At 52.3% G+C, this 25,157-nt stretch overlaps 1 protein-coding gene across 3 annotated transcripts in view; it reads right to left on the reverse strand.

Annotated features, from left to right (window-relative positions):
• The window catches only part of LOC140399024 (3-oxoacyl-[acyl-carrier-protein] reductase FabG), a 56,552-nt gene extending 49,578 nt beyond the window's left edge, over window positions 1–6,974 (reverse strand). The window contains exons 1-4 of one of the 3 annotated variants that reach the window (XM_072488082.1): window positions 6,849–6,973; window positions 5,039–5,209; window positions 3,966–4,144; window positions 2,916–3,009 (exon numbers count right to left, since the gene is read on the reverse strand). In XM_072488082.1, the coding sequence (XP_072344183.1) occupies window positions 2,916–3,009; window positions 3,966–4,144; window positions 5,039–5,209; window positions 6,849–6,878 (474 nt within the window). In that variant the 5' untranslated portion in view covers window positions 6,879–6,973. Of the gene's footprint in view, window positions 1–2,915; window positions 3,010–3,965; window positions 4,145–5,038; window positions 5,210–6,848 lie in introns of all 3 variants that reach the window. The other 2 variants (XM_072488083.1, XM_072488085.1) reach the window with 2 other exon arrangements.
• Window positions 6,975–25,157: the final 18,183 nt, after the last annotated feature.

Consider the following 25,157-nt stretch of genomic DNA (forward strand, 5'->3'; position numbering starts at 1 on the left):
AGTCATTGAGCCACTCTCCTACCTAGTACCGGGGCAGGTGAATCATCAAGCTTCGCTCCCACCTTGTACCTGCACAGGTGAGTGACTGAGCCCCTCTACCACCTTGTACCGGGACAGGCGAGTAACTGAGCCACTCACCTCGCTACTACCGGGACAGGTGAGTAACTGAGCCTCTCTCCCACCTTGTACCTGGATAGGTGAGAAACTGAGCCCCTCTCCCACCTTATACCTGGACAGGTGAGTCACTGAGCCACTCTCCTACCTAGTACCGGGGCAGGTGAATCATCAAGCCTCTCTTCCACCTTTTACCTGGACAGGTGAGTAACTGAGCTTCTCGCTCATCTTGTACCTGAACAGGAGTAACTGAGCCTCACACCCAGCTTCTACCTGGACAGGTGAGTAACGGAGCCTCTCTCCCACCATGCAATTGGGCAGGTGAGTAACTGAGCCCCTCTCCTACCGAGTACCGAGACAGGTGAGTAACTGAGCTTCTCTCCCACCTTGTATCTGGACAGCCACCTTGTAACTGGACAGGTGAGTAACTGAGCTGCTCTCTCACCCTTTTTTGTGGACAGGGGAGTAACTGAGCCCCTCTCCTACCTAGTACCGGGACAGGTTAGTCACGGAGCCTCTCTCCCACCTTGTACCTGGACAGGTGAGGAACTGAGCCACTCACCTCGCTAGTACTGGGACATGTGAGTAACTGAGCCTCTCTCCCACCTTGTATCTGGACAGGCGAGTAACGGAGCCCCTCTCCTACCTAGTACCGGGGCAGGTGAGTCCTCAAGCCTCGCTCCCACCTTGTACCTGCACAGGTGAGTGACTGAGCCCCTCTACCACCTTGTACCGGGACAGGCGAGTAACTGAGCCTCTCTCCCACCTTGTACCTGGATAGGTGAGTTACTGAGCCTCTCTCCCACCTCATATCTGATCAGGCGAATAACTGGATTTCTCTCCCACCTTGTATCTGGACAGACGAGTAACAGAGCCATTCTCCCACTTTGTACCTGGACAGATGAGTAACTGAACCGCTTTCCTATCTAGTACCGGGACAGGTGAATCATCAAGCCTCTCTTCCACCTTTTACCTGGACAGGTGAGTTACTGAGCCTCGATCCCAACTTGCACTTAGAGGAGTAACTGCACTTGGACAGATGAGTAACTGAGCCTCCCTCCCACCTTGTCCCTGGATAGGTGAGTAACTGAGCCTCTCTCCCACCTTGTACCTGGACAGGTGTGTAACTGAGCCTCTCTCCCACCTTGTACCTGGACAGATGAGTAACTGAGCCTCTCTCCCAGCTTGTACCTGGACAGGTGGGTAACTGAGCTTCTTTCCCACCTTGTATCTGGACAGGCGTGTAACAGAGCCACTCTCCCAACTTGTACCTGGACAGTTGAGTAACTGAGCTCCCCTCCTACCTCGTACCGGGACAGGTGAGTCACGGAGCCCCTCTCCCACCTTGTACCTGGTCAGCCGAGTAACCAAACTTTTCTCCCACCTTGTATCTGGACAGACGAGTAACAGAGCCACTCTCCCACTTTGTACCTGGACAGGTGAGTAACTGAACCGCTCTCCTATCTAGTACCGGGACAGGTGAATCATCAAGCCTCTCTTCCACCTTTTACCTGGACAGGTGAGTCACAGAGCGTTTCTCCCACCATGCACTTGGGACTGGTGAATAACTGGGCACCCCTCCCACCTTGTACCAGGACAGGTGACTTACCGAGCCTCTCTCCCAACTTGTGCCTCGACAGTTGAGTCACTGAGCCACTCTCCTACCTAGTAACGGGGCAGGTGAATCATCAAGCCTCTCTCCCAGCTTCTACCTGGACAGGTGAGTAACGGAGCCTCTCTCCCACCATGCAATTGGACAGGTGAGTAACTGAGCCCCTCTCCTACTGAGTACCTGGACAGGTGAGTAACGGAGCCTCTCTCCCACCATGCAATTGGACAGGTGAGTAACTGAGCCTCACTCCTACCGAGTACCAGGGCAGGTGAGTCAAGGAGCCTCTCTCCCACGTTGTACCTGGACGCTTGAGTCACAGAGAGTGAAGGGGGTGAGAAGTAGGGGCAGTGTGACAAGTGTCAACTTCAAGAAGCAGAGCAAATAGAACCTGTATCAGAGGCTGAGGAGTGAGAACAGGGAGACAATCAGGACACAGTTTCAAAGTCTCGACAGATCACTGGGAATATCACAATCCCAGACAGCAAGCATTGGAATGAACGAAAAGCTCAAATTCATGGCCGGAATTTTGCACCTGTCACATGTGCATGGTCTGCAGGTCAGAAGCAGCTGCAATTTCTGCTTCGGAATGTGTGGACCTGTCTGAGCAGAGTGTCAGTTATGAGCTTGATCCAGCCATGGACAACTGATTGGGATCTGCCACATAGATCAACTTCAGACCCCTGGAATGATCCACATGCATAAACATTGAGGGCAACTGTGACCTGCGGAGCCATTGGTGTCCACCCACAACATTGGGGAAAATCTCCGGTCCAATCATGTGGCATGATATCATGGTGCCCCCAGACGGGCGGAGCCTCCTGCGATACTGGACCTCAGGTTGAGTTGGTAAGATTTCTGTACCGTCAGGCTGCAGGATTTTGCATGTTCTGCAGTGTAGTCAGCCTTGGTCTACCTGCTGGCCCTGCACCACCTGTAACTGCACCTCTCCTCCCACAATTCTCTCACTGCGGACACCTGGCCTCCTCTATCTTCGGGCCCTCTCTTCCTCCTCAGATGAGATGACCCCCCCCCCTCGCCAGGGGAGTACACAATCCCCATCTGCTGAAATACAGGTGGCACTGCCCCGTGCCCTTAAGGCTGCAATGGGCAGAAATGGTCAAACAGGATTGACACAAAAGAGAGGAGGCTGTGAATTCCCACACCACAAGTTCACCTTCTGCACACTCACCGATCTTTGCCCATTAACACTGGACACATTGACAATGCAGCCCTTGGTGTGGATGAGGTGAGGCACAGCCAAGCGAGTGAGATGGTAGATAGACCTGTCAGGTAGGGCACAAACACACAAGATCAATAACTGCCCAAAAGCTCTTTACACAGTCCCTCCTCCCTGCCCCATATTAAAGCTTTAACCAATTGGTCAGGAAGGGATTTTGGAGTTAAAGTTATATCATGACGGTGATCTGAAGTTAAATCATGTTCACTCGTGGTTACCTCACAGTAACACCAAGTTAGCTATTAAATTTTCATTAGATACGTTAATTGGGGTAAGGTAAAAGACATCACAGTTATGAGAACTGTGTATATTCATTAGATAGATAATGGCACAGTTAGAAGCATATTTCAGAGAAGTTTACATTTTTAATGTTGGATTCACTGTCCCATTAAACACTCCCAGGACAGGTACAGCACGGGCCATGGTCAGATACAGAGTAAAACTCCCTCTACTCTGTCCCCATTAAACGTTCCCAGGGCAGGACCAGCACGGGGTTAGATACAGAGTAAAGCTCCCTCTACACCGCCCCTATCAAACACTCCGAGAACCGATATAGCACAGGGTTAGATACAGAGTAAAGCTCCCTCTACACTGTCCCCATCAAACACTCCCAGGACTGTGCAGCACGGGGTTAGATACAGAGTAATGCTCCCTCTGCACTGTCCCCTTCAAACACTCCCAGGGCAGGAACAGCACAGGGTTAGATACAGAGTACAGCTCCCTCTACACTGTCCCCATCAAACACTCGCAGGACTGTGCAGCACGGGGTTAGATACAGAGTAAAGCCCCCTCTACACTGTCCCCATCAAACACTCCCAGGACAGGGACAGCACGGGGTTAGATACAGAGTAAAGCCCCCTCTACACTGTCCCCATCAAACACTCCCAGGACAGGGACAGCACGGTGTTAACTGCTTTTATACGAAAGACCATGGAAAGAGTGAGAGGAGCTGTTCATCATACAAGTCCTACTGTGAAATCAGCACAATGGGAGAGGCTATACCTGAGATTAACATTCATAATTTTATCGTAGTCTTCCATAGTTGTGGTTTCAATAGTCCCCATAAGCAGTATCCCTGCACTGTTCACCAGCACATCGAGTTGTCCATAATGGTTTATAGTTTCCTCAACTACCTTCTTCACAGTCGCTTCATCAGTCAGGTCACCAGGGAGCAGTAGTGGCTGACGAAGAACAAAATGAAACATTCAGTACACGGCGACAACTCCATCACTTCTGGAAATGGAGTCTATCTCTCTCCCCCCCACCTCTCTCCTCTCCCTCCATCCCACCATTGTGGCATAGTGGTGTTGTCACTGGACTAGTAATCCAGAGACCTAGGTTAATGCGAATTTGGGATCCCACTTCGAATCAAACCATGAAATTTGAATTCAATAAAAACCTGGAATTAAGTCCAATGATGACCATGAAACCATTGCCGATTGTCGTAAAAATCCATCTAATAACAATAATAGCTTATTGTCACAAGTAGGCTTCAATGAAGTTACTGTGAAAAGCCCCGAGTCGCCACATTCTGGCGCCTGTTCGGAGAGGCCGGTAAGGGAATTGAACCCACGTTGCTGGCATTGTTCTGCATTACAAGCCAGCTGTTTAGCTCATTGTGCTAAACCAGGGAAATCTGCCGTCCTTACCCGGTGCGGCCTACACATGACTGCAGACCCACACAGCGATGCAGCTAACTCTTAACTGCCCTCCCCACTAAAATGGCCCAGCGAGCCACTCATTTCAAGGGCAAAATTAGGATTGGCAACAAATACTGGCCCAGCCGGTGACGCTCACATCTCAAGAACAAATTTTTTAAATACCCACCGAGGATATACAGCGGTTAGGTTACTGAGCTGGGGGAAAAGGGGAGGGTGTTGAAACAAGTACGACGGGCATCAATGCAAGATATTTCAGGGTTCTCATCGAGACAGGCAGGTCCCAGCTCTCACGAGGAGGGAGTTTGCACCAGCCAACCCACCTGGCCACAAGCCTCCTTGATCCCTCTCTGCCTCCCTATCCCGGTAATACAGGGCAATCTGAAATCTCAGAGCTCTGTTCGCGTTGGCACTCACCTGGCACTGGCCTGCGTCCTCACAAACCTTGCCCACCTCGCTCAGGTTATCCACATTCCTTCCGTTCAGTGCCAGTTTGGCTCCAAGTTTTGCAAACAGGATGGCCGTGCCCGCTCCGATTCCTGAGCTGGCACCGGTGACGAGTGCCACCTTCCCGCTCAGGGACAATTTCTAAACACAAACAAACAAAAACATCCTGAGACACCGAGCAGGCGAGGAACAATGACACTGAAGGGTCAATTCAAACAGTGGAGGAGAGCACGGCGGGGTGGGGGAGGGGGGGGGAAACCGCGGACGCTGGGGGGGGCGGGGCCGAACCTGAGGGGGGGGGGCTCGGAACCGGGGAGGGGGAAATCGGAACCAGGGGGGTGGAGTGGTGGGCTCGGAACTGAGGGGCGACGGCCGTGGGGATGGACTACGGACGGGGGGGGGGGAGGGGGGGGGGGGGGGGAGAAAGACTGGGACTGCGGACACTGGGGGGGGACTGCGGACACTGGGGGGGGACTGCGGACACTGGGGGGGGACTGCAGACACTGGGAAGGGACTGCGGACACTGGTGGAGGACTGCGGACACAGGGGGGGACTGCGGACACTGGGGGGGTGCTGCGGACACTGGGGGGGGCTGCGGACACTGGGGGGGGGCTGCGGACACTGGGGGGGGGCTGCGGACACTGGGGGGGGTGGGGGACTGCGGACACTGGGGGGGGTGGGGGGACTGCGGACACTGGGGGGGGTGGGGGACTGCGGACACTGGGGGGGTGGGGGACTGCGGACACTGGGGGGGTGGGGGACTGCGGACACTGGGGGGGTGGGGGACTGCGGACACTGGGGGGGTGGGGGACTGCGGACACTGGGGGGGTGGGGGACTGCGGACACTGGGGGGGTGGGGGACTGCGGACACTGGGGGGGTGGGGGACAGCGGACACTGGGGGGGTGGGGGACTGCGGACACTGGGGGGGGTGGGGGACTGCGGACACTGGGGGGGGGGTGGGGGACTGCGGACACTGGGGGGGGTGGGGGACTGCGGACACTGGGGGGGGTGGGGGACTGCGGACACTGGGGGGGGTGGGGGACTGCGGACACTGGGGGGGGTGGGGGACTGCGGACACTGGGGGGGTGGGGGACTGCGGACACTGTGGGGCGGGGGACTGCGGACACTGTGGGGCGGGGGACTGCGGACACTGTGGGGCGGGGGACTGCGGACACTGTGGGGCGGGGACTGCGGACACTGTGGGGTGGGGGACTGCGGACACTGGGGGGCGGGGGACTGCGGACACTGTGGGGCGGGGGACTGCGGACACTGTGGGGCGGGGGACTGCGGACACTGTGGGGCGGGGGACTGCGGACACTGTGGGGTGGGGGACTGCGGACACTGTGGGGTGGGGGACTGCGGACACTGTGGGGTGGGGGACTGCGGACACTGTGGGGTGGGGGACTGCGGACACTGTGGGGTGGGGGACTGCGGACACTGGGGGGTGGGGGAGTGCGGACGCTGGGGGGGTGGATGGACGCTGGGGGGTGGGGGACTGCGGACACTGGGGGGTGGGGGACGCTGGGGGGTGGGGGAGTGCGGACGCTGGGGGGTGGATGGACGCTGGGGGGTGGGGGACTGCGGACACTGGGGGGTGGGGGACGCTGGGGGGTGGGGGAGTGCGGACGCTGGGGGGGTGGGGGACTGCGGACGCTGGGGGGGTGGGGGACGCTGGGGGGTGGGGAGCTGCGGACACTGAAGGGGAACAACTGATCCTCTGGGGGGGGGGGGGGGGGGGGGTACTCTCAGACTCAGACGAACTCGCCCCTGCCCCCTCACCTCACTCACATCCCCCGGCAGCGCCGCCATTTTCTCCAGAGGCCGCTGGGCGCGCGGGAAATTTAAACGGACCGAATCCAGCGGAGAGAGCGGGAGCCGGGAGCGCGAGGGAAAATACCCACCGAGCGACCCGTCCCCCGCACTCAGTAAAGTTAAACACTAATCCCCCCCCCTAATAAAACCGAGGTAAATCCTTCCCAAACAATGGGTAAACCCCCCCAATCCTGAGGAAAATCCTACTGAAACACTGCATAAATCCCCCACAATCCTGACCTAAATCTGCCCCAAACATTGGAGAAATCCCCCCAATCCTGAGGTAAATCCATCCTAATCCAGAGGAAAATCCTTCCCAAACACTGGGTAACCCCCACTAATCCTGAGGAAAATCCTACTGAAACACTGCATAAATCCCCCCCCAATCCTGACCCAAATCTGTCCCAAACACTGGGTAAATCCCCTAATCTGGAGAAAATTCTTCCCAAACACTGGAAAAATCCCCCCAATCCTGAGGGAAATCCAACCCAATCCTGAGGAAAATCCTTCCCAAACACAGGATGAAACCCCCCAATTCTGAGGTAAATCTAATCCGGAGGATGATCCTTCCCAAACATTGGGAGTCCCCCAATCCAGAGGAAAATTCTTCCCAAGCACTGGATAAATCCCCCCAATCCTGAGGTAAATCAATCCTAATCCGGAGGAAAATCCTTCCCAAACATTGGGAGGGTTTAAACTAATGTGCCAGGGGGGTGGGAACCGATGTAGGAAGTCAGTGGGGACAGAAACAAAAGGCAGGAAGGGAGAGTGTGTAAAGCATGACCAGAGAAAGCAGGGCAGAGAGCAAGGAAGGTCTACATTAAACTGCATTTATTTCAATGCAAGGGGCCTGACGGGCAAAGCGGATGAACTCAGGGCATGGACGGGCACATGGGACTGGGATATTATAGCTATGACTGAAACATGGCGAAGGGAGGGGCAGGACTGGCAGCTCAATGTTCCGGGGTACAGATGCTATAGAAAGGATAGAACAGGAGGTAAGAGAGGAGGGGGAGTGGCGTTTTTGATTAGGGAGAACATCACGGCAGTACTTAGAGGGGATATATCCGAGGGTTCGCCCACTGAGTCTATATGGGTGGAACTGAAAAATAAGAAGGGAGAGATCACCTTGGTAGGACTGTACTACAGGCCCCCAAATAGTCAGCGGGAAATTGAGGAGCAAATATGTAAGGAGATTACAGATAGCTGCAAGAATAATAGGGTGGTAGTAGTAGGGGACTTTAACTTTCCCAACATTGACTGGGACAGCCATAGCATTAGGGGCTTGGATGGAGGGAAATTTGTTGAGTGTATTCAGGAGGAATTTCTCATTCAGTATGTGGATGGACCGACTAGAGAGGGGGCAAAACTTGACCTCGTCTTGGGAAATAAGGAAGGGCAAGTGACAGAAGTGCTAGTGAGGGATCACTTTGGGACAAGTGACCATAATTCCATTAGTTTTAAGATAGCTATGGAGAATGATAGGTCTGGCCCAAGAGTTAAAATTCTTAATTGGGGCAAGGCCAATTTTGATGGTATCAGACAGGAACTTGCAGAGGTAGATTGGGGGAGACTATTGGCAGGCAAAGGGACGGCTGGTAAATGGGAGGCTTTTAAAAATGTGTTAACCAGGGTGCAGGGTAAGCACATTCCCTTTAGAGTGAAGGGCAAGGCTGGTAGAAGTAGGGAACCCTGGATGACTCGAGATATTGAGACTCTGGTCAAAAAGAAGAAGGAGGCATATGACGTACATAAGCAACTGGGATCAAGTAGATCCCTTGAAGAGTATAGAGATTGTCGAAATAGAGTTAAGAGGGAAATCAGGAGGGCAAAAAGGGGACATGAAATTGCTTTGGCAAATAATGCAAGGGAGAATCCAAAGAGATTCTACAGATACATAAAGGGGAAAAGAGTAACTCGAGACAGAGTCGGGCCTCTTAAGGATCAACAAGGACATCTATGTGCAGAGCCACAAGAGTTGGGTGAGATCCTGAATGAATATTTCTCATCGGTATTCACGGTGGAGAAAGGCATGGATGTTAGGAAACTAAGGGAAATAAATAGTGATGTCTTGAGAAGTGTGCATATTACAGAGGAGGAGGTGCTGGAAGTCTTAAAGCGAATCAAGGTAGATAAATCCCCGGGACCTGATGAAATGTATCCCAGGATGTTGTGGGAGGCTAGGGAGGAAATTGCGGGTCCCCTAACCGAGATATTTGAATCATCGGCAGCCACAGGTGAGGTGCCTGAAGATTGGAGAGTGGCGAATGTTGTGCCCTTGTTTAAGAAGGGCAGCAGGGAAAAGCCTGGGAACTACAGACCGGTGAGCCTAATGTCTGTAGTAGGTAAGTTGCTAGAAGGTATTCTGAGAGACAGGATCTACAAGCATTTAGAGAGGCAAGGACTGATTCGGGGCAGTCAGCATGGCTTTGTGCGTGGAAAATCATGTCTCACAAATTTGATTGAGTTTTTTGAGGGAGTGACCAAGAAGGTAGATGAGGGTAGTGCAGTAGACGTTGTCTACATGGACTTTAGCAAAGCCTTTGACAAGGTACCGCATGGTAGGTTGTTGCAGAAGGTTAAAGCTCACGGGATCCAGGGTGAGGTTGCCAATTGGATTCAAAATTGGCTGGACGACAGAAGTAGAGGGTTGTTTTTCAAACTGGAGGCCTGTGACCAGTGGTGTGCCTCAGGGATCGGTGCTGGGTCCACTGTTATTTGTGATTTATATTAATGATTTGGATGAGAATTTAGGAGGCATGGTTAGTAAGTTTGCAGATGACACCAAGATTGGTGGCACAGTGGATAGTGAAGAAGGTTATCTAGGATTGCAACGGGATCTTGATCAATTAGGCCAGTGGGCCGATGAATGGCAGATGGAGTTTAATTTAGATAAATGTGAGGTGATGCATTTTGGCAGATCGAATCAGGCCAGGACCTACTCAGTTAATGGTATGGCGTTGGGGAGAGTTATAGAACAAAGAGATCTAGGAGTACAGGTTCATAGCTCCTTGAAGGTGGAGTCGCAGGTGGACAGGGTGGGTGAAGAAGGCATTCGGCATGCTTGGTTTCATTGGTCAGAACATTGAATACAGGAGTTGGGACGTCTTGTTGAAGTTGTACAAGACATTGGTACGGCCACACTTGGAATACTGTGTGCAGTTCTGGTCACCCTATTATAGAAAGGATATTATTAAACTAGAAAGAATGCAGAAAAGATTTACTAGGATGTTGCCGGGACTTGATGGTTTGAGTTATAAGGAGAGGCTGGATAGACTGGGACTTTTTTCCCTGGAGCGTAGGAGGCTTAGGGGTGATCTTATAGGGGTCTATAAAATAATGAGGGGCATAGATAAGGTAGATAGTCAACATCTTTTCCCAAAGGTAGGGGAGTCTAAAACTAGAGGGCATAGGTTTAAGGTGAGAGGGGAGAGATTCAGAAGGGCCCAGAGGGGCAATTTCTTCACTCAGAGGGTAGTGAGTGTCTGGAATGGGCTGCCAGAGGTAGTAGTAGAGGCGGGTACAATTGTGTCTTTCAAAAAGCATTTAGATAGTTACATGGGTAAGATGGGTATAGAGGGTTATGGGCCAAGTGCGGGCAACTGGGACTAGCTTAATGGTAAAAACTGGGCGGCATGGACTGGTTGGGCCGAAGGGCCTGTTTCCATGCTGTAAACTTCTATGATTCTATAATTCCCCCCCAATCCGGAGGAAAATCCTTCCCAAACACTGGATAAATCCTCCCAATCCTGAGGTAAATCCATCCTAATCCAGAGGAAAATCCTTCCCAAACACTGGGTAACCCCCACTAATCCTGAGGAAAATCCTTCCCAAACACTGGGTTAATCCCCCCAATCCTGAGGAAAATCCTTCCCAAACACTGCATGAAGCCCCCCAATCCTATAATTTACAGTGCAGAAGGAGGCCATTCGGCCCATCGAGTCTGCACAGGCTCTTTGAAAGAGCACCCTACCCAAGGCCACACCTCCACCCTATCCCCATAACCCAGTAACCCCACCCAACACTAAGGGCAATTTTGGACACTAAGGGCAATTTAACATGGCCAATCCACCTAACCTGCACATCTTTGGACTGTGGGAGGAAACCGGAGCACCCGGAGGAAACCCACGCACACACGGGGAGAACGTGCAGACTCCGCACAGACAGTGACCCAAGCTTGGAATCGAACCTGGGACCCTGAAGCTGTGAAGCAATTGTGCTAACCACCATGCTACCATGCTGCCCCAAACACTGGGTAAATCCCCTAATCTGGAGGAAAATCCTTCCCAAACACTGGGTAAATCCCCCCCAATCCTGAGGAAAATTCTTCCCAAACACTGGATAATTCCCCCCAATCCTGAGGAAAATCCTTCCCAAACACTGGATAAATTCCCCCAATCCGGAGGAAAATCCTTCACAAACACTGGATAAATCCCCCAATCTTGAGGTAAATCCATCCCAATCCTGAGGAAAATCCTTCCCAAACACCAGATAAATCCCCCCAATCCTGAGGTAAATCCATCCCAATCCTGAGGAATGTCCTTCCCAAACACTGGGTAAATCCTGCCAATCCTGAGGAAAATCCTTCCCAAACATTTGGAAAATCCTCCCGATTCGAAGGAAAATCATTCCCAAACACTGGATAAATCACCCCAATCCTGAGGTAAATCCTTCCCAATCCTGAGGAAAATCCTTCCCAAACACTGGGTAAATCCCCTCAATCCTAAGGTACATCATTCCCAAAGACTGGGTAAATTCCCCCCAATCCTGAGGAAAATCCTTCCCAAACATTGGGTAAATCCCCCTAATTCTGAGGAAAATCCTTCCCAAACACTGGGTAAATCCCCCCAATCCTGAGGAAAATCCTTCCCAAACACCGGTAAAATCCCCCAATCTTGAGGAAAATTCTTCCCAAACACTGGGTAAATCATCCCAATCCTGAGGAAAATCCTTCCCAAGCAATGGTGGCTGGATTCTCCGTTCCTCAGACAAAGTGTTGATGCCCGGGGTAGGATTCGTGGACTTTCACAACAGCAAAACTGGTGCCGAACCCACCGATTCAGTGACTGGAGGGGCCGATTCTAATGAAAAATGGAGCGGAATTCACCGGGTCCGTGATTGACACTTGGGAGACTGACAAGCTGCATCCGCATATATAGATTGCACTCCCCCCACACTCATCCCAGCCAACAAATTGGCACTGGTTGCGCTGGAGCACACCCATACAGCCAATGGGTCGGCTGAGGCCAGAGGGCACCCAGGGGTGGCCTGGGAAGACACCTATACCGACCCGTAGTCCTCAATTCACAGTGGGCTGTCGGCGGCATGTGCAGCTGCATGGCTGTCTTTCCGGCTGAGGTAATAGTGTTCCATGCTCATCCACCCTGACCCATAGCCCACCTCCCGGCCACCAGCACAACTGTGAGTACACCATGGCGATGTTGGAAACTTTCAATATCATAATAATAATAACAATCTTTATTGTCACAAGTAGGCTTACATTAGCAGTTACTGTGAAAATCCCTTAGTCGGCACACTCCGGCACCTGTTCGGGTACACTGAGGGATGTGGTAGTATGTATTGGGGGTCATGTGGGACTGGAAGCCCTAATGTCATTGGCTGACAGATCCCGGGTCCTGGTTGGCCGTTGACCTCTAGCTCCGCCCTGAAGGCGGAGTATAAGAAGCCGGAGTCCTCCCCCGCAGGCCATTCTACTATCGAGCTGCGGGGGAACAGACACGCTTAATAAAGCCTCATCGACTTCACTCTATTCGTCTCACGGAGTCTTTGTGCGCTACAATTTATTAAGCGTGCCTAAAAAGGACTATGGAGCTCAGGATCATTCCGGAATGCCTGAGGATCAGCCCCCACGCAGTGAACGCGGCAGCAGCCTTCAAGCACTGGCAGACTTCTTTCGACGCCTACCTCAGAACGGCCACCGGCCGGGTCACAGAAGACCAAAAACTACAGGTCCTGCACTCGAGGGTGAGCACGGAGATTTTCTCCCTCATCGAAGACGCGGAGGATTTCCAGACGGCGTTCGCAGCACTGAAAAGTCTCTATGTCCGCCCAGTTAACCAAATCTACGCTCGCTACCAGCTCGCGACAAGACGGCAAGGTCCCGGAGAATCGATGGACGAATTCTACGCCGCGCTGCTGATTTTGGGACGAGCCTGCAGCTGCCCTTCGGTGAACGCAAATGAACACACGGACATGTTAATGCGCGATGCTTTTGTGGCAGGTATGAATTCCTCCCAAATCCGCCAAAGACTTCTAGAAAGAGAGTCGCTAGGACTCTCAGAGGCCCGGGACCTAGCAGCCTCCCTAGACGTGGCCGCGCGTAATACCCGCGCCTACGGCCCCGACCGCGCAGCAGCCCATTGGGCTCCGTACGTACCCGTCACGACAAACCCACCCCCCCCCGGACACCCGACAGGCTTGCGCAGTCCAAACGCCAAGTCGCACCGGGGGCGCCTGCTGCTATTTCTGCGGCCAGGCGAAACACCCCCGACAGCGCTGCCCGGCCCGTGCAGCAATCTGCAAGAGCTGCGGGAAAAAGGGCCATTTCGCGGTTGTGTGCCGGTCCCGCGAGGTCGCCGCTGTCCCGGGAGAACAGGGAGCCCTGCAAGCCGTTTACGCTCCCCAACCCCCCCAGCGCCCCATGTACGACCCGCAGGCGCAGCCGCTCTGGGTCCCGAACACCGCGGTCCCGGGAGAACAGGGAGCCCTGCACGCCGCTTACGCTCCCCAACCCCCCCCCCCCGTTCCCACGTATGACCCGCCGGCGCTTCCACTTTGGGTCCCGACCACCACTCTCCCCGGAGAAGAGGGAGTTCTGCGCGTCTCTAACGCCCCCCCCAAACCCCCCCCCGCGCCCCACATCTGACCCGCCGGCGCTACCAACTTGGGTCCCGACCACCGCTGTCCCCAGAGATGAGGGAGCCCCGCGCGGTCCTAACGCTCCCCAACCCCCCCCAGCGCCCCATGTGCGACCCGCAGACGCCGCCATTTTGGGTCCCGGCCACCACGAGGGGAGGAAGGGCGCCGCCATCTTGGACCACCCCAGACCTGAACGACGCGTGGGGGGCGCCATTTTGTCCACCCCCGCCGCCATCTTGTGACCCCCCAGCCATGTGCGATGTATGGGGGCAGCCATTTTGTTCATCCCCGACGCCATCTTGGACGGCAACAACGGACCCCACTCCACTACTACAACCACGTCTCGCTTCAATTACGCTCGATCAAGCTCGGCCCCGGACACTCCAGACGACGACGACAACGGTGCTAATAAACGGGCACGAGACACCATGCCTAGTCGACTCCGGGAGCACGGAGAGCTTTATCCACCCCGACACGGTAAGACGCTGTTCCTTGACCACCTATCCCAGCGCACAAAAGATTTCCCTAGCTGCAGGATCCCACTCCGTACAGATCCAAGGATTCTGCATAGTTACCCTAACGGTGCAGGGGAGGGAGTTCAAAAACTACAAACTAAACGTCCTTCCCCAACTCTGCGCCCCCACCTTACTGGGATTAGATTTCCAATGCAATCTACAGAGCCTTACGTTCAAATTCGGCGGCCCAATACCCCCACTCACTATCTGCGGCCTCGCAACCCTCAAGGTGCAACCCCCGTCCTTGTTTGCGAACCTCACCCCGGATTGGAAACCCGTCGCCACTATGAGCAGACGGTACAGCGCCCAGGACCAGACCTTCATTCGGTCCGAAGTCCAGCGGCTACTAAAGGAAGGCATAATCCAGGCCAGCAATAGTCCCTGGAGAGCGCAGGTGGTAGTAGTGAAGACAGGGGAGAAACAAAGGATGGTCATAGACTATAGCCAGACCATCAACAGGTACACACAACTAGACGCGTGCCCTCTCCCCCACATATCCGACATGGTAAATCGGATTGCCCAATATAAAGTCTTCTCCACCGTGGACCTCAAGTCCGCCTACCATCAGCTCCCCATCCGCCCAAGTGACCGCAAGTACACAGCCTTCGAGGCAGACGGGCGATTATACCATTTCCTAAGGGTCCCATTTGGCGTCACAAACGGGGTCTCGGTCTTCCAACGGGAGATGGACCGAATGGTTGATCAACATGGGTTGCGGGCCACGTTCCCGTATCTCGACAATGTAACCATCTGCGGCCACGACCAGCAGGACCACGACACCAACCTCCAAAAATTCCTCCAGACCGCCAAAGCCTTGAACCTCACGTACAACGAGGACAAGTGCATTTTTAGCACCAATCGGCTAGCCATTCTGGGCTACGTAGTGTGCAATGGGATAATAGGCCCCGACCCCGAACGTATGCGCGCCCTCATGGAATTCCCCCTCCCGCACTGCCCAAAAGCCCTGAAACGCTGCCTGGGGTTTTTTTCATACTACGCCCAGTGGGTCCCCCAGTACGCAGACAAGGCCCGCCCCCTAATACAGACCACGACCTTCCCTCTGTCGACAGAGGCTTGCCAGGCCTTCAGCCGCATCAAAGCGGATATCGCAAAGGCCACGATGCGCGCCATCAACGAGTCCCTCCCCTTCCAGGTCGAGAGCGACGCCTCCGACGTAGCTCTAGCGGCCACCCTTAACCAAGCGGGCAGACCCGTGGCCTTTTTCTCCCGGACCCTCCATGCCTCAGAAATCCGCCACTCCTCAGTGGAAAAGGAAGCCCAAGCCATAGTGGAAGCTGTGCGACATTGGAGGCATTACCTGGCCGGCAGGAGATTCACTCTCCTCACTGACCAACGGTTGGTAGCCTTCATGTTCGATAATGCACTGCAGGGCAAAATCAAAAACGACAAGATCTTAAGGTGGAGGATCGAGCTCTCCACCTTCAACTACGAGATTTTGTATCGTCCCGGTAAGCTGAACAAGCCGTCCGATGCCCTATCCCGCGGCACATGTGCCAACGCACAAATTAACCGCCTCCAAACCCTCCACGAGGACCTCTGCCACCCGGGGGTCACTCGGTTTTTCCACTTTATCAAGTCCCGCAATCTCCCATACTCTTTAGAGGAGGTCCGTACAGTCACAAGGGACTGCCACACCTGCGCGGAATGCAAACCGCATTTTTTCAGGCCGGATGGTGTGCACCTGATTAAGGCTTCCCGCCCCTTTGAACGCCTTAGTCTCGATTTCAAAGGGCCTCTCCCCTCCACCGACCGCAACACATACTTTCTTAATGTGGTGGACGAATACTCCCGCTTCCCATTCGCCATTCCCTGCTCTGACATGACCGCGGTCACAGTCATTAAAGCCCTGAACACCATCTTCACACTGTTCGGTTGCCCCACATACGTCCACAGCGACAGGGGGTCCTCTTTCATGAGTGACGAGCTGTGCCAGTTCCAGCTCAGCAAGGGCATAGCCTCAAGCAGGACGACCAGCTACAACCCCCGGGGGAACGGGCAAGTAGAGAGGGAGAACGGCACGGTCTGGAAGACCGTCCTACTGGCCCTACGGTCCAGGGACCTCCCAGTTTCACGGTGGCAGGAGGTCCTCCCGGACGCTCTCCACTCCATCCGGTCGCTATTATGTACGAGCACTAATCAAACGCCTCATGAGCGTCTCCTTGTCTTCCCTAGGAGGTCCTCCTCTGGAACGTCGCTGCCGACCTGGCTGGCGGCCCCAGGACCCATCTTGCTCCGAAAGCATGTGCGGGCACATAAGGCGGACCCGTTGGTCGAAAGGGTTCACCTCCTCCACGCGAACCCGCAGTACGCTTACGTGGAGTACCCCGATGGCCGACAGGACACGGTCTCCCTGCGGGATCTGGCGCCCGCCGGCAACACACACACCCCCGCGACACCATTCACCCAACCCCCCCCCTTCCTGCCACCGCCGCACCCCGCGACCGCCCCCTTCCCAGGAGGATCGGTTCCCCTCCCCTCAGGCCCGACCAAGAATAAAGCCCAAGCTGAAACCGTGAGGCTCCCGGAGACGACAACACCGGTACAAGCACCACCACCACCACCGGGGCCGAGGCGATCGACACGGACGACCAGACCGCCCGACCGACTCGTGGCGTCGATCTAAATCAATATACAGTTCTGGTCACCGCATTATAGGAAGGGTGTGGAGGCTTTGGAGCGGGTGCAGAGGAGATTTACCAGGATGTTGCCTGGTATGGAGGGAAAATCTTATGAGGAAAGGCTGATGGACTTGAGGTTGTTTTCGTTGGAGAGAAAAAGGTTAAGAGGAGACTTAATAGAGGCATACAAAATGATCAGGGGGTTGGATAGGGTGGACAGTGAGAGCCTTCTCCCGCGGATGGAAATGGCTGGCACGAGGGGACATAACTTTAAACTGAGGGGTAATAGATATAGGACAGAGGTCAGAGGTAGGTTCTTTACGCAAAGAGTAGTGAGGCCGTGGAATGCCCGACCTGCTACAGTAGTGAACTCGCCAACATTGAGGGCATTTAAAAGTTTATTGGATAAACATATGGATGATAATGATATAGTGTAGGTTAGATGGCTTTTGTTTCGGTGCAACATCGTGGGCCGAAGGGCCTGTACTACGCTGTATTGTTCTATGTTCTATGTTCTATATGGACTTCTCACAAGAACATTTTGCTTTTCTCCCGATACCTTCTGTAAATAGTCGAAACAGGACAAAATTGTACAATACTGTATTGCCATGTGAATGTTTTCCTCCCAGGACCAGCCCTGTAAACCCTTACCACCATACGAAGCATCACCCCGCCGGGTTCATTTTTGACAAGGGGTGAATGTGGTAGTATGTATTGGGGGTCATATGGGACTGGAAGCCCTAATGTCATTGGCTGACAGATCCCGGGTCCTGGTTGGCCGTTGACCTCTAGCTCCGCCCTGAAGGCGGAGTATGAGAAGCCGGAGTCCTCCCCCGCAGGCCATTCTACTATCGAGCTGCGGGGGAACAGACACGCTTAATAAAGCCTCATCGACTTCACTCTATTCGTCTCACGGAGTCTTTGTGCGCTACAAGGGAGAATTCAGAATGTCCAAATTACCTAACACAGGAGGATCAGGGTAGCACAGTGGTTAGCACAGTTGATTCACATCTCAAGGGTCCGAGGTTCGATTCCCGGCTTGGGTCACTGTCTGTGCGGAGTCTGCACGTTCTCCCAGTGTCTGCGTGAGTTTCCTCCTGGTGCTCCAGTTTTCTCCCACAGTCCAAAGATATGCAGGATTGGATTGGATTTGTTTATTGTCATTTAGGGTCATTTAGGAGTCTGGTGACAGCGGGGAAGAAGCTGTTTTTGAGTCTGTTCATGCGTGTTCTCAGACCTCTTTATCTCCTGCCCGATGGAAGAAGTTGGAAGAGTGAGTAAGCTGGGTGGGAGGGATCTTTGATTATGCTGCCCGCTTTCCCCAGGCAGCGGGAGGTGTAGATGGAGTCAATGGATGGGAGGCAGGTTTGTGTGATGGACTGGGCGATGTTCACGACTCTCTGAAGTTTCTTGCGGTCCTGGGCCCGAGCACTAAGGGATTGCCCCTTAGTGTCCAAAAAAAGGTTAGGTGGGGTTACGGGGATGGGGTGGAGGCGTGGGCTTAAGTGGGGTGCTCTTTCCAAGTGCCGATGCAGACTCGATGGGTCTAATGGCCTCCTTCTGCACTGTAGATTCTATGATTTGGAGGTGAATCCCAGTGGCCTCTCCCACCAGATAGGAAAGTATCAGCCAACAAGCTAATAACTGGTTTTAGTGTGCACTGCAGGGGTTAACCCGTCTGCTTTACATGCAGAAAGTCCTGGACACAGCACACAGTACTTCTGCTTCTCTTTCTCTAGTTGTTATGGCAGTCTATACTCTGCCAACATTTATATGGGTAGTGCTAGCTAAACCAGGCATGACTTGCTGAGATGGTAGTCCTGATATTGCAGCACGGTAGCATAGTGGTTAGCACAATTGCTTCACAGCTCCAGGGTCCCAGGTTCGATTCCGGCTTGGGTCACTGTCTGTGCGGAGTCTGCACGTCCTCCCCATGTGTGCGTGGGTCCAAAGATGTGCAGGTTAGGTGGATTGGCCGTGATAAATTGCTCTTAGTGTCCAAAATTGCCCTTAGTGTTGGGTGGGGTTGTTGGGTTGTGGGGATAGGGTGTAGGTGTTTGACCTTGGATAGGGTGCTCTTTCAAAGAGTCGGTGCAGACTCGATGGGCCAGGTGGCCTCCTTCTGCACTGTAAATTCTAAATTCTATGAAAACATAAAAATGGAAATACCCTAAAGATGATCTTGAAGATGTGAAGTGATGGGGCTGAGACTATTCCTTTGGCAGCTTGTTCCATTGTGAGATTTCCCCTGGGAAGAAAAGATTGTTGATGCACTATCTTGGAAACAAATGGTTCCAGTGAAACCCGTCATCTCAAAGAAAGGTGAACATTTTAGGTCCGGCTCTGCCTTCAGCTTGCTTCGTATTGCAGATCACTTGGCAAATTCTTTTCATATCGGTTCAGACTCACGGATCCGTTCCTGGGTCGCTCTCGTTCTTTACTGCTCCTCTTTGTTTTGTCCTCCATCCACTCCCCGCTTGAAATACGTGTTTCCTCTACCCGCCAATAGGGGGTGGTCACCTCATTGGACATTTCCATTCGTCATTGATTCAGCCCAGGGGGAACCCGAGACAGCCTGAGACAACAATCAACAGACATGCTCAACTTGCAAACAGCAGCCAATCATATCCCACGGTGGGAGTGAAACTAGAAGCACTCTCGTTCTGCTACTCTGTCTTCTAATGATTGACAATAAACAACCCATCATACAATCCCCCTCAGCAATCACAACGCCGGTTTCACGATTTTTAAAAGCACAAGTGAACCGCGCCATTGGGAACTCGGCCCATCGGAGGTGGTGAATCATGGAGGCCCTGGAGAATATCAGGTCAGGACCGCTAATGATATGCAAACGGTGTTTACTGTGCTGTGTCCTGCACTCCGGTGCATTGATGTTGCTGTCGAGGTGACAGAGAATTGCGATTTGGCGTCAAATCAACGCCCGCCGCGATTTTGGGGTCGGAACTTATTCTCTGCCCAATTCCGTTTCCCGATTTTGGCGTTAGCCAATGGAGAATCCCGCCCCATGTAAATCCCAAACACTGGGTGAATCCCCCCAATCCTCTGGTACCTCAGACTGGCTGGAGGAAGCTGGAGAGAGGTTGCTTATGCTTGATCTTACAGTTATTCATCTGTTGTTTGTATATAATTTACCCACAGTTAATGTTAATAAATCATTTATAGCTTTAGCTACAAGTGTTCTTGTAATATAAATCTGGCCATCCGACAAGAACATTACAGGTTTGCCAGGCGCTCTTGTTCTGAAGTCCCTGTGATCAGAACGTCATCCAAGTATACCTTGGGTAACCCTTGCAGTATGTTCTCTATGACCCATTGGAATATGACACACGCTGACAAGACTCCGAAGGGCAAGCGAGTATACTCATATCGGCCCTTGTGTATGTTGATCATGATGTATTTGCTGGAAGGCTCTTCTAACTCGAGTTGAAGATAGGCATGGCCCATATCTAACTCTGGCCATCTGCTAGTTTGGCATATAGATCTTCTATTCATGGCATGTGGTACCTATCCAATTTGGAAACTCGATTGATCATAAGCTTATGATCCCCGCAAAGGCAGATCGATTTGTCAGGGTTAAGGACAGAGATGGTAGGCGCCGCCCACTCGGCGAATTGCACGGGTCTTATTATCCCTAGACTTTCCCGCACATCTTTGGACTGTGGGAGGAAACCGGAGCACCCGGAGGGAACCCACGCACACACGGGGAGGATGTGCAGACTCCGCACAGACAGTGACCCAAGCCGGAATCGAACCTGGGACCCTGGAGCTGTGAAGCAATTGTGCTATCCACAATGCTACCGTGCTGCCCTCACCCGATCCTTCAAAGGGTGTAGCCCTGATTTGTCAACCTTATACCCCAGATAGGTTACTTGCGGTGCTAGGAAAACACATTTCTCCCTCTTTAGGCGCACGCCTGCTGCTGAAAACCTCCTAAGGACTTCCTCCAGGTCTTGCAGGTGTTCTGCCTTTGTTTCCTGTAATGTGGACATCGTCCAGGTAAATGGCGACTTGTGGTAGCCCTTGCAATATAGTCTCCATTGTCCTCTGGAATATCGCACAAGCTGATGATACCTCTTGTACACTGAAAAAGACTCTTCAGGGTGTTTATCATTGAGAATTTTTGGGATACTTTGTCCAGCTTCAGCTGTAGAAATGCGTGGCTCATATCCAGCTTTGAGAATCGGAGTCCCCCAGCCAGCTTTGCATACAAATCCTCAATCCGGGGAATTGGGTATTTGTCCAGTTGTGAGTAGCGATTAATCATTTGTTTGAAATCTCCAAAAAGCAGACCGAGCCGTCCGGCTTAAGGATAGGCACCACGGGTGCCGCCCACTCTGCAAACTGGACTGGTTTTATTATTCCCTCACGCTCTAATTGTTTTTTTCCATATCGACTTTCTGCCTTAATGCGAGGGGTACTGCTCGGACCTTGTAGAATTTTGGGACTGCCTCTGGATCTACATGCAATGTCGCCTTTGCTCCCTTTATTGTTCCGAGCCCTTCTCGGAAAACCTCTGGGTATTTGCACAGGAGTTCGCTCAGGGATAAGGGTTGGAGTCCAGTGCGGGTTTTATTGAATACTGTTTCCCCTATCACTCATACGGCTGCTCCAGTGTCGACTTCCATTAGTGTGGGACGTCCATTCAACCTTATGGATAATTTGATGGGTTTTGATTTCACCATCGTTACACAATTTAGTTGTTCCTAGTCGGAGGTAAGTGGGGCTTCTAGTGTATGCATTCTCCTGTACCCCAGCCTACGTGACCTTCCCCAAAATGATGGTTTTGGGCTTCTATTTCTCCTTTCTGGCTCTGTTTGAGGTGAGGGGCGCCGTCAGTGTCCCTGCTGATTTCATCTGTGGGTAGCGCACCCATCTCCAGCTCCTCAGAAACCGCGTTAGGGAACTGGAGCTGGATGAACTTCGGATCATTCGGGAGGCAGAGGTGGTCATAGATAGAAGCTTCAGGGATGTAGTTACTCCGAAGAATAAAGATAGATGGGTGATGGTGAGAGGGGCTGGGAGGAAGCAGTCAGTACAGGGATCCCCTGTGGTCGTTCCCCTTAGTAACAAGTATACCGCTTTGGATACTGTTGGGGGGGGGGGGACTTACCAGGGGTAAGCCATGGGGTACAGGTCTCTGGCACAGAGTCTGTCCCTGTTGCTCAGAAGGGAAGGGGGGAGAGGAGTAGAGCATTAGTCATTGGAGACTCCACAGTTAGGGGGATAGATAGGAGATTCTTTGGGAACGAGAGAGACTCGCGGTTGGTGTGTTGCCTCCCAGGTGCCAGGGTCCGTGATGTCTCGGATCGTGTTTTCGGGATCCTTAAGGGGGAGGGGGAGCAGCCCCAAGTCGTGGTCCACATAGGTACCAACAACATAGGTAGGGATAGGGATGTAAGGCAGGAATTCAGGGAGCTAGGGTGGAAACTTAGATCTAGGACAAACAGAGTTATTATCTCTGGGTTGTTACCCATGCCACGTACTGGTGAGACGAGTAACAGGGAGAGAGAGGAATTGAACATGTGGCTACAGGGATGGTGCAGGAGGGAGGGTTTCAGATTCCTGGATAATTGGGGCTCATTCTGGGGTAGGTGGGACCTCTATAAACGGGATGGTCGACACCTGGACCAGAGGGGTACCAATGTCCTGGGGGGAAATTTGCTAATGCTCTTCGGGAGGGTTTAAACTAGTTCAGCAGGGGATTGGGAACCTGAATTGTAGCTCCAGTATACAGGAGGTTGAGAGTAGTGAGGTCATGAGTAAGGTTTCAAAGATGCAGAAGTGTACTGGCAGGCAGGAAGGTGGTTTAAAGTGTGTCTACTTCAATGCCAGGAGCATCCGGAATAAGGTGGGTGAACTTGCGGCATGGGTTGGTACCTGGTACTTCGATGTTGTGGCCATTTCGGAGACATGGATAGAGCAGGGACAGGAATGGTTGTTGCAGGTGCCGGTGTTTAAATGGTAAAAGAGGGGGAGGGGTGGCATTGTTAGTCAAGGACAGTATTACGGTGGCAGAAAGGACGTTTGATGAGGACTTGTCTACTGAGGTAGTATGGGCTGAGGTTAGAAACAGGAAACGAGAGGTCACCCTGTTGGGGATGTTCTATAGGCCTCTGAAAAGTTCCAGAGATGTAGAGGAAAGGATTGCAAAGATGATTCTGGATAGGAACGAAAGCAACAGGGTCCTTGTTATGGGGGACTTTAACTTTCCAAATATTGACTGGAAACGCTATAGTTCAAGTACTTTAGATGGGTCCGTTTTTGTCCAATGTGTGCAGGAGGGTTTCCTGACACAGTATATAGATAGGCCAACGAGAGGCGAGACCATATTGGATTTGGTACTGGGTAATGAACCAGGACAGGTGTTAGATTTGGAGGTAGGTGAGCACTTTGGTGACAGTGACCACAATTATGTTTACTTTAGTGATGGAAAGGGATAGGTATATACCACAGGGCAAGAGTTATATCTGGGGGAAAGGCATTTATGATGCGATGAGGCAAGACTTAGGATGCATCAGATGGACAGGAAAACTGCAGGGGATGGGCACAATGGAAATGTGGAGCTTGTTCAAGGAACAGCTACTGCATGTCCTTGATAAGTAAGTACCTGTCAAGCAGGGAGGAAGTGGTCGAGCAAGGGAACCGTGGTTTACTAAAGCAATCAAAACACTTGTCAAGAGGAAGAAGGAGGCTTATGCAAAGATAAAACATGAAGGTTCAGTTAGGGCGCTCGAGAGTTACAAGTTCACTAGGAAGGACCTAAAGAGAGAGCTAAGAAGGGCCAGGAGGGGACATGAGAAGTCTTTGGCAGGTAGGATCAAGGATAACCCTAAAGCTTTCTCTAGGTATGTCAGGAATAAAAGAATGACTAGGGTAAGAGTAGGGCCAGTCAAGGACAGTAGTGGGAAGTTGTGCGTGGAGTCCGAGGAGATAGGAGAGGTGCTAAATGAATATTTTTTGTCAGTATTCAAACAGGAAAAAGACAATGTTGTTAAGGAGAATACTGAGATTCAGGCTAGAACATAGAACATAGAAAATACAGCACAGAACAGGCCCTTCAGCCCACGATGTTGTGCCGAACATTTCTCCTAGATTAATCATAGATTATCATTGAATTTACAGTGCAGAAGGAGGCCATTCGGCCCTTTGAGTCTGCACCGGCTCTTGGAAAGAGCACCCAGCCCAAACTCAACACCTCCACCCAACACCAAGGGCAATTTTGGACACTAAGGGCTATTAGACTAGAAGGGCTTGAGGTTAATAAGGAGGAGGTGTTAGCAATTCTGGAAAGTGTGAAAATAGATAAGTCCCCTGGGCCGGATGGGATTTATCCTCGGATTCTGTGGAAAGCTAGGGAGGAGATTGCTGAGCCTTTGGCTTTGATCTTTAAGTCAACTTTGTCTACAGGAATAGTGCCAGAAGACTGGAGGATAGCAAATGTTGTCCCCTTGTTCAAGAAAGGGAGTAGAGACAACCCCGGTAACTATAGACCAGTGAGCCTTACTTCTGTTGTGGGCAAGGTCTTGGAAAGGTTTATAAGAGATAGGATGTATGATCATCTGGAAAGGAATAATTTGATTAGAGATAGTCAACACGGTTTTGTGAAGGGTAGGTCGTGCCTCACAAACCTTATTCAGCTGTTTGAGAAGGTGACCAAACAGGTGGATGAGGGTCAAGCAGTTAATGTGGTGTATTGGTAGAGGGATTGAGTTTCGGAGCCATGAGGTCATGTTGCAGCTGTACAAAACTCTGGTGCGGCCGCATTTGGAGTATTGCGTGCAATTCTGGTCGCCGCGTTATAGGAAGGATGTGGAAGCATTGGAAAAGGTGCAGAGGAGATTTACCAGAATTTTGCCTGGTATGGAGGGAAGATCTTATGAGGGAAGGCTGAGGGACTTGAGGCTGTTTTCGTTAGAGAGAAGAAAGTTAAGAGGTGACTTAATTGAGGCATACAAGACGATCAGAGGATTAGATAGGCTGGACAGTGAGAGCCTTTTTCCTCGGATGGTGATGTCTGGCACGAGGGGGCATAGCTTTAAATTGAGGGGAGATAGATATAGGACCGATGTCAGAGGTAGGTTCTTTACTCAGAGAGTAGTAAGGGCGTGGATTGCCCTGCCTGCAACAGTAGTGGACTCACCAACAGTAAGGGCATTCAAATGGTCATTGGATAAACACATGGACGATAAGGGAATAGTGTAGATGGGCTCTAGAGTGGTTTC

Source organism: Scyliorhinus torazame, chromosome 22 (assembly GCF_047496885.1).
Source record: "Scyliorhinus torazame isolate Kashiwa2021f chromosome 22, sScyTor2.1, whole genome shotgun sequence".
NCBI lineage: Eukaryota > Metazoa > Chordata > Chondrichthyes > Carcharhiniformes > Scyliorhinidae > Scyliorhinus > Scyliorhinus torazame.